Below are 9,579 nucleotides of genomic sequence, written 5' to 3'. Positions count from 1 at the left end.
CACGTTAATGACAGGATGACCTTTAACCCCGTCTCCCTCATCTAAAGGCAGCCAGTGATTTCAGTGTATCATCTAATGACATTTGACCAAATTCCAACATCAGATGCTTTCAGCCCAAAAACTTGTTATTGTTGTGCTTTCTATTTTTAAACGCTTCTCAAAATATCTCAAAAGTTCAGAATTGCTGCAATGGCTTTTTTTTTTTTTTCCCCTGTGTTGTGTGATTGAAAGAACCAGGCCATGTTCTTAACAAATTGTCAATATTGATCAACAGTATTTCACTTATTTCATGTATTTTTCAAGTCTAAAAACATGTATTGTTTTCAGTTGGTATTTTGTAATTAAAGTAAAATTCTACTTAAAATCTGTCACATTTACACATCATCATTTTATTTTCTCAAATCATATGACTTTTTCCCATCAAACATAAAATATTATTTAAAGGAATAATGACACTGCTTTTTCCATACAACCAGGGACGGATTATGACATTGGGATGCCTTGGGCACGGATGCCTTAACGGGCTCACTCTGGGAATGAATGGCATGTCATGACGTGACAAAGATCTCTCACGTTGCTGCATTTTCTTCAAGTGTTTTGTAGATGAATGGATGTCAAAGATCCACTGGGAGCATCCCATTTTCCACAGCATTGTTTACATGTGTATCTGCCTTTAAACAACATTTAAATTTAGTGACATGAATACACAATGGGGGAAAATGTACACATCACACCACATTTTAACGATAAGATAACAAACCGGCTTATGTACACATCGCATTTGTTATCAGTATCCACTATAGATTTAAAGCCTCTCCAGATCGTGCAATCATAAGACAATACAGTACAGTAAACACTAATCAACATATCAACAAACTCAGTAAAAATAACAGTCTTCTTACCTAACCTGACGGGTCTCTTTATAGCTTTCCTTAAAAATAATTTTTTTTAAAGTCTTCCATAACGTCATTAAAGTTCGGTTCTCTCACCAGGTCACTACAAAAAGCAAGTTGCTTTATTTTTTTGGTTTTTAATTTATCTTTAAATAGATCCACTTGGTTGTGCTTTTTCCATTTATTTTGTTTACTTTTTTTTGGGGTCGCTGAATGCTCAATTATTTCCCCACACCACTAAGCAACATAATGCATATTTATTATTATTTGGCAATTTTTTATTAATAACAACTGCAAAGGAATCATATGACAAATTGATTGAAATTTTTCTGTTACTTTAATAAATATTTGTAAAAAAAATTAATAAACATAATTCTGTTTACTGTAAAGTTTCTGCAGATCACCATGAGCCCCTGCTGGTTGGAGGCCCTGGGCAAATGCCTGGTAGGCCTGTGCATTAATCTGTCCCTGCATTCAACTAAACAATTTTGTGACTGTCAAGTTCCAAAAATGACAAAAGCTCCATAAAGGTAGAATAGAACTTGTATGCAATATTCAAACCCTTTTCAAGCCATTCCAAAACTTTGTGAGAAACAGACTGAACATTTAAGTCATTATTCATTGAAAATCTTGTCTTTCACCAAATATCTCAACTCTTATTCATGCTTGTGCTTATTCAGACTTCGTGTGTGAAGGTGAATCAGGGCATGTTTGACATCAATGACACCAAACGCCATTGGTTGTTGCATGCCGCACAACCAACGACTATGCACCTAGTTTCCACAAAAGAAAGTCGTATAAGTTTGGAACGACATAAGGCTGAATAAATGATGATAGAATTTAACTTTTGTGTGAACTTTAATTTCTATAGTGGCTCAATTGTTTATCAATTAAAATAACGAAGCACTTTGAAGTAATGTCTGTTAAAGGGATAGGTCAAACCAAAAATGAAAATTCTCTCATCATTTTCTCACTTTCATGTTGTTCCAAACCCGTATGACTTTCTTTCTTCAATGGAACACAAAAGGAGATAGAATTTCAGCCTTAGTCACTATTCACTTTCATTGCTTTTATCCCACTGTAACAGGTAAAGGATGGGCAAGGAGGCAGCGGGAACCGGCTGAACAGTCAACATAACTTTTAATATCAAACTCAACATAAAACAAACATAAACACACACATGCAGCGTGGCCACGTGCGTCTCTCTCTCTCTCCCGAACTGGCGCCTCTGGCCCCCCTTCATCTCGCTCTCCCACTGATTATCTGATTCAGCGCCCGGCCACGCCCCCCTCCTTGTCACACTCCTCCCACGCCCGATTCAGGCTGGGGCGCCACCAGGCTGACTTACTCCCCCCCCATCTCTAGAGGGGAGACGCTGCTCTTCCGGCCGTTCTGTCAGCCGGTGGTCCACCCCACCTCCTGGGAACCTGGAGAGAGATGAGGGGAGGCGTGCGGAGAGGGAAAGGGTGAGCAGGAGACACACAGACAGAGAGAGAGAGAGAGAGAGAGAGGAAAAACTTGCTCGCCGGTCCCCGGACATGCTGTCGCCTGGTCCTCAACCGCTCCTCCACCCTCTGGCGGACGACAGCTCGCTCCTTCCCCAGCAGGCGGCATCAGTTCCTCCGGCTCTCGGCGGCCGGCAGCAACCGCTCCATCCCCAGGCAGATGGCCGTGGCTGCTCCTTTGGCTGACGGCAGTGGCGAGGACTCCGCGACAGCGCATCCCTCCTCCCTCCTGGGTTTCGGCACCACTGTAACACGTACAGGATGGGCAAGGAGGAGGCGGGAACCGGCTGAACAGTCAACATAAAACAAACATAAACACACACGCAGCATGGCCGCGTGTGTCTCTCTCTCTCCCGAACTGGCGCCTCCGGCCCCCTTTTATCTCGCTCTCCCATTGATCAGCTGATTCAGCACCAGCCGTGCACCCTCACGGCCCGGCCACACCCTCCTCCTCATCACACCCACATACAATGAAAGTGAATAGTGACTGAGACTGACATTCTGGCTAACATCTCCATTTTTGTTTCAGCAAAGAAACAAAGTCATACAGGCTGGGAACAACATGATGGGAGTAAATGTTTAAAGAATTGTGGATTAATTTTGCTTTGTATTTCATATTTCATTTTGTTTGCTTGTATGGCTTTTAAGTATTACACTACCATTTTTACTTTTTAATTTTAGAGAGGTAAAAGTTTTGCATCTTTTGAATGGGAACCTATTTTCCTTTTGGCTTGAATAACATATCCAACTAGTGCTGTTTTGAAAACCCAGATGATACAACAGCAGCCCTGATGTCCTATGAATAATGTCTCCCTCTATTGGACAACATTAATAAAAACAACACCATTTCAATCTTAGAACCTGTAGAAATATCTAATAATGGAGCATATACCACTAAACCACCACACTTGCAACACTTATTTAAGAATAGTAAATAAAATACCCTTTAGCCAGAGAGACAAATACTTTTTTTTTACTAATTATTTACAATAAATAGTACTTTGGAATGTTATTTCAAATGCAAGATAAACAACACCACAAATCATTAATTAAAGACATAACGGGTTTCCGATAATAAAAATCAGACCAACCGATTCATGACCCGAAATTTTGTTTGATCACATTCAGTTCCGTTCAAGCTTCTGTCCAGAATTTTAGCACCAACCAGACCTACCATTCAATACATTGAAATGGAGTTTACAGTTCATGAATAAGATCAATCTTCAAACTGAACGATCGGCTCTTCACAGCCTAAATGTGCTGCCAAATCTTCAGTGATCGATTCCCTAAAAAAACACAGCAGCTCACGAGTCACCAGTCATGATAGAGACGAATTCCTCTTGATTTACTAAAAGAAAGTACGAGAACAAATGTGATCAGTTAAATTCAATTTGCTTTTAACCTACTTATTCACCACACAGACAATTAATATCTTGCTGATTAAATTACATATCATAGCTTTCCACAACGCCAAAGGAGCTACAAACAGCTTTTGCCTCAGCACTCATTTTCCACTGCTCCCATTTTTGTTGGCTGCAATACATTAATTTGCTGTTTCTTAATTGAGAAAAGCACTTAGGACCAACTGGGAAAAGCACAGTAATTACTTCCATTCATCAGAGGCAATAAAAATAGCACTTTTTTTCTATCCCTAGATGAAAATCCAGCAACTTACTCTCGCCATCCCCGTCGGTGTCAAATTCATCGATCATAGCACGAAGGTCTTCATCGCTCATGTCTTCGCCCAGTTCTCTGGCCACTCGCCGCAGGTTCCTCAGGCTGATCTTTCCCGTTTCGTCGTCATCAAACAGTTTAAACGCTTTTAGGATTTCCTCTTTTGGGTCTCGGTCTAATATCATGTCCGTCACTTGAGAGAAAAGAGAAAAACACTTTAGTACATTTTCAGTAAACTATTTCCTGGCTTTCTGACACTATTAAAGGGATATTCCGCCCAAAAATGAAAATTCTCTTGTCATTTGCTCACCCTCATGCCATCCCAGATTTTCTATCTTCAGCAGAACACAAGTGAAGATTTTTAGAAAAAATATCTCAGCTCTGTAGGTCCATACAATGCAAGTGAATGGTGATCAGACCTTTGTAGCTCCAAAAAGCATATAAAGGCAACTTAAAAGTAATCCATATGACACCAGTGTTTAAATCCGTATCTTCAGAAGTGATATAATAGGTGTGGGTGAGAAACAGGTCTGATCACCATTCACTTGCATTGTATGGACCTACAGAGCTGAGATATTCTTCTAAAAATTTTTGGATGTGTTCAGCAGAAGAAAGAAAGCCATACACATCTGGGATGACATGAGGGTGAGTAAATGATGAGAGGATTTTTTAATTTTGGGTGAACTGTCCCTTTAATGCAAGATATTCACCCATCTGAAAATTGAGACAGAAAACGACAGTAGTCTTCAATTGGTTTTGTTTCAGGACCAGATTTGACATTGGACATCAAGTTGCGACCTTACTCGTTGCAGCAAAATTGTTTATTGTACAAAACTAAATAAAGATGTCCTTAAAATTAAACATTTAAATGTGTTCATACCACCATAAAATGCATAGGCTCAACAATAGGCAACATTTGTAGCATAACATAAGCTGAAATAGAAAATTGACTATTTTGGTTTCTAAATTTCTTAATTTCAATTAGAGGTTGACCGATAGTGGATTTTGCCGATGCCGATAACTAAGGTGATGGAAAAGGCTGATAGCCAATTAATCAGCCAATAGTTTTTTTTTCTTTCTTTTTTTATTTATTTATAGAATGAAATAAAATAAAAAAAATCTTAGTCTTTGCTTGCTATGGAGGGCACAGACATGGAAGGAAAGAAGAATTCAAAATGAATAAAATCCCAAAAGCAGCTGATTATGAAAGCAAAATCCCAAAAATAACCAGAAAAATTAAGATTTGGTGCATAAAGCAGGACTGTTAACTATAAACAAGCCCATAATAAACTGGGCACATATTTTGAAATGACAGAAACTTGGCTCTGTTACAATGCTGCATATGTAAATATTTACCAAACTACGCTTTTTATATATGAGGGATGAGGGTTATTGATGAGGAATAAAAAAACTTTAAAAAAGTAGTTGGCAAATATCTGCATAGAGTTTTGCCAATAGCCAATATCCAATAGTTCCAAAAAGCAACTATCAGCATGCCGAGTTTTAGGTCACGTAAGTGTTAATGAACAAAAACTTCTTACCCACTTCTTTGAAATCTTCAAAAGTTATTTTCCCGGTTCCTTCTCTGTCATAGTCTTTTAAGATCTTCAACACATCTACTTTCTTCACCTCAAATCCAAGCGCTCTCATCGCCACCTGAAGATCATTTTTAATATTAATGGAATATACATTTTAAATGACTTAATAAATCAATACAATATCTTACCAATAGCAAGTCACAGCATGAGGTTATTGTTATCCAACCATTTTTGTATTTTTTCCTTTTTCTCCCAATTTGGAATGCCCCATTCCCAATGCGCTTTTCAAAGTCCTCGTGGTCGCGTAGTGATTCACCTCAATCCGGGCGGTGGAGGACGAATCCCAGCTGCCTCCGCGTCTGAGACCGCCAACCCGCGCATCTTATCACGTGGCTTGTTGAGCGCGTTGCCACGGAGACAAAGCGCGTGTGGAGGCTTCACGCCATCCACCGCGGCATCCACGCTCAATTCACCACGCGCCCCACATTATTGTGACCACGAGGAGGTTACCCCATGTGACTCTACCCTCCCTAGCAACCGGGCCAATTTGGTTGCTTAGGAGACCTGGCTGGAGTCACTCAGCATGCCCTGGGATTTGAACTAGCGAACTCCAGGGGTGGTAGCTAGCATCTTTTACCACTGAGCTACCAAGGCCCCCATTATCCAACCATTATTAACAGTAATGGCAACAACAAACAATGTGCTTGAAACACAATTTAAAGAGCACCTATTATGGTTTTTCAAATATTACCTTTCATGTAGTGTGTTATATAGCTGTTTGTGAATGTAAAAAAGTCTGCGAAGTTTCAAAAATCAAAGTGTACTACAAATGGAGTTATTGACTCCCAAAAGAAAGAACTGATTCTGAACACCTGAAACGAGTCATTAGTAATTCCAGACTTACTTCCTGTACTAACCTATGTAATTTGGTAACAAAAAAACCCACCTCTGCGAACAGCTTTGACCCCACCCTCAAACACTACACTAAGCGGTAATCAATCACAACAGACTGGGACATCTGACCAATCAGAGCAGAGTAGGCTCTCTGAAAGGAGTTTAGAATGAATCCTTCAGAAGGGATCATTGAACGAGTCGTTTTTGACACTGGGAAAAAAATGTAATGCTGCAATTTAAATGATGAGCAAATTAAAGTGTTTTTTGACCTTGGATGCATGTAAATCTATTGTATGAGACCTTTCAAACTAAATTAGGCACGTTTAAAAACTATAATAGGTGCTCTTTAACATTCTCATGTTTCATCAATAGCCAGGACTGAATTTGATATGGGAAAAGTCTTTTTTTCATTGGTTTATCTGCCAAGACTAGTTACCAATCCACTTTTTTTGAATCTTTGACAGTGATTGCACCTGTAGATGAATGAACATTCATTATGCATGTGCTGTGTTGTTTTAGGAATCTAGAACTTTACCTTTAACTCATGATAATCTATTTCTTTGTCCTTGTCTGTATCAAAGAGTTCAAATGCCTCCTTTATTTCATCCTTCTGCTCCTCAGTAAGTTCTCTCCTTTTCTTCCTTTTACTCTTATCAGCAGTTAGGTCAGTCCTGATGGCACAAATGTGGAAATGAATTACGATTTAAAGCAACTTTTAAACATCTGATTAAGTCTGGTTCTGTAATATTTAGATTTAGGATTGTTCACCCAAAATGAAAATTCTGTCTCATGTTGATGCAAAATCAAAGACCTGGGATTCTTCATGAGCCACTGTCCGAAGCATGGGTTCAAGATGGAGTTCACCAAAATTACCTGCCATAAGCTTCCAGCCGGACTGTGATGCTCCTCACTCAATGATACCTTTATCAACTGGGTCAAAGGAGGGACAACAATGTAACCACTAATAGTTCTAAACATAAATAACTAATATTGGCATTATATTCATTCATTCATTTTCTGTTCTAGCATAATTTCATGTACAGCTGCTTTGAAACAACGCCTGTTGTGAAAAGTGCTATACAAATAAATTTGACTTGACATGTTGTTTTAAACCATTATGACTTACTTACTTACATGGAATTTAAAAGGAGATGTCAAGCAGAATGCTAAGGACTGTCGGCATCAGTTTTCTCCATAGAACGAAAGTGAATAATGACTGATGCTGTCAGTCCCTAACACTCTGCCTGACATCTGCTTTGTGTTACACACACAAAAAAAGTCAAACATGCTTGAAACAACATTGAAACAACATTGAAACAAAGTGTAAATGATGACAGAATTTTCACTTTTGGGTGAACTATCCCTTTATGTTTTAATTGAAAAACATTGCATTAGTTTAGGATCAGCCATTTATCCAGATAAATCTTTCGAGCTGCCTACCTAGACAGCATTTTTGGTCATGATGGCCAATAATGCTTTCTAGGTAGCCAGCTTCAACAATTGAATCTGTGACACATATATAGCAGTCAAATGAAGAAATTTCTGAGTGTAGGATTCAGCTCTTGTTTTTAAAGCAAATTGAGCTACAGTCTTGAATAAAAAAGTGCTCTATAAGTGATGTTTGTTATTATTGTTGTTATAACTGAACAGTGAACTCTCTCTCTCTCTCTCTCTCTCTCTCTACACACACACACACACACACACACACACACACACACACACACACACACACACACACACACACACTCTCTCTCTCACACACACACACACACACACAGGCTAGTTCTGCTTCATACACAACAAGTCACGAAACAAACAATTCGCAACAGCAACTAAACACTTCATAATTACCGGAGAGACAGGCTCATTTTTCTTCTTCTTCTTCTTCTTCTTCTTCTTTTGCAATATGTAGGTAATAAATTCGCTGATACTGCAATCCAAATCTGTCCAAAAAGACTAGAGATGTTCAGCTTCTACAGTGCTGCTAATTAGCTAATACTCTGGTCACGGACGCCAAGCTAAGCGCGTTGCTAGTTTATTGTCTAGGAGACGCTTCCCATTGGCTGCGCGTCAGAAGGAGGTTACTTGTGATTGGTTGTAAGGGAGAAGAGCTGTCTGTACTGCCTTTTAATAGGTGTTCTCCGCCATGAATGGGCGGCCCCTGAGCAAAATAGGCGGTCTTTGTGCTGTCATGCGCAGAGATGACGATGCGTTCATTCAACTGCTATGAAGTATTACTACTGTAGATATGCAATAATTTAGAACTGTAACCCTAAATTATATTTAGGGAAAATTTGAATGCGTGATATGAATTACTGTATTAGATGTTATTTTATTTATTTATTTATTTATTTTATTTTAAAGATTATATTTTGAAATGTAAAGCAATATGCCTATATATATTGTACAGTTTTATATACTGGGCAAATACCATATAGACTACACAAGAAAAATCTAATTTCTCACATTTTATAAATGACATCGAACCATATGTGATCCTTTTAGAAAAAGTGTTAGAAAAACACTGAAAACATGTAAGGTCATAAGGGACTTGCAATTTATATAAAATTATTTTCCCTGGCAATGTTAGTGCTGTTATTACTGTGACTATGTACAAATATCTCTTTTCCATGTTCTTGTGACATTGAATAATAATAAAAGGAAATTAATTAAAAAATGTTGGGCACACATTAAATATGAAAAAAAACTATTTTTTATATAGTTATTAATATGATTTCGAATAATTAATATCAATGTATGAATCATAATACAAATGTCCTACAACTATAAGAAAACATTTCCTGAATTGCTAAAATATTTTGGTTAAATTTCAATGGATACTCACAAAATAATTTTAGGATTTACACATATTAATACATTTTAAGTTTTATAAATGTACTTTTGTTGAAAATTACACAATTCAATCTGATGGAATTTTGTTATGAAATTGAAATTGTAAATCTTAAAAATAGGCAAAAAATATTATTTGAGTGTATTAAACTCTAGAGAAACATGTGAGAATGCCACAGGAGGACTGCTGCACTTTTTCTTTTCTTTTTTCTCTCTCTCTCTTCT

The 9,579-nt window shown here is 38.0% G+C and overlaps 1 protein-coding gene across 3 annotated transcripts; it reads right to left on the bottom strand.

Moving 5' to 3' along the window:
- Nucleotides 1–368: 368 nt before the first annotated feature.
- Nucleotides 369–8,516, bottom strand: LOC127432628 (centrin-3). 3 transcript variants are annotated; one of them, XM_051683940.1, is made up of 6 exons: nucleotides 8,356–8,512; nucleotides 7,273–7,434; nucleotides 7,040–7,175; nucleotides 5,614–5,728; nucleotides 4,074–4,265; nucleotides 369–3,746 (listed from the first exon to the last, which is right to left on the bottom strand). In XM_051683940.1, the coding sequence occupies exons 2-6, from the start codon at nucleotides 7,293–7,295 to the stop codon at nucleotides 3,703–3,705; spliced, it is 510 nt and encodes a 169-aa protein (XP_051539900.1). In that variant the 5' UTR covers nucleotides 7,296–7,434; nucleotides 8,356–8,512; the 3' UTR covers nucleotides 369–3,702. The 3 variants fall into 3 exon arrangements, with proteins under 3 accessions (XP_051539900.1, XP_051539902.1, XP_051539901.1); XM_051683942.1 differs by having other exon boundaries at nucleotides 7,316–7,434; XM_051683941.1 differs by lacking the exon at nucleotides 7,273–7,434 and having other exon boundaries at nucleotides 8,356–8,516.
- Nucleotides 8,517–9,579: the final 1,063 nt, after the last annotated feature.

This window comes from Myxocyprinus asiaticus, chromosome 42, assembly GCF_019703515.2.
Source record: "Myxocyprinus asiaticus isolate MX2 ecotype Aquarium Trade chromosome 42, UBuf_Myxa_2, whole genome shotgun sequence".
In the NCBI taxonomy this organism is placed as follows: Eukaryota; Metazoa; Chordata; class Actinopteri; order Cypriniformes; family Catostomidae; genus Myxocyprinus; species Myxocyprinus asiaticus.
The sequence above is the reverse complement of the archived record's forward strand: the minus strand, read 5'-3'. Positions and strand labels throughout refer to the sequence as shown.

Excerpts from the sequence above, each read along its gene's own strand:
- LOC127432628 (XM_051683940.1), bottom strand. The coding sequence starts at position 7,295 with ATGAGACAGAATTTTCATTTTGG. Across the intron at positions 7,176-7,272 it reads AGACAGAATTTTCATTTTGG|GACTGACCTAACTGCTGATA; the intron begins GTGAACAATCCT and ends TTGTGCCATCAG. Across the intron at positions 5,729-7,039 it reads TAGATTATCATGAGTTAAAG|GTGGCGATGAGAGCGCTTGG; the intron begins GTAAAGTTCTAG and ends AATGATCTTCAG.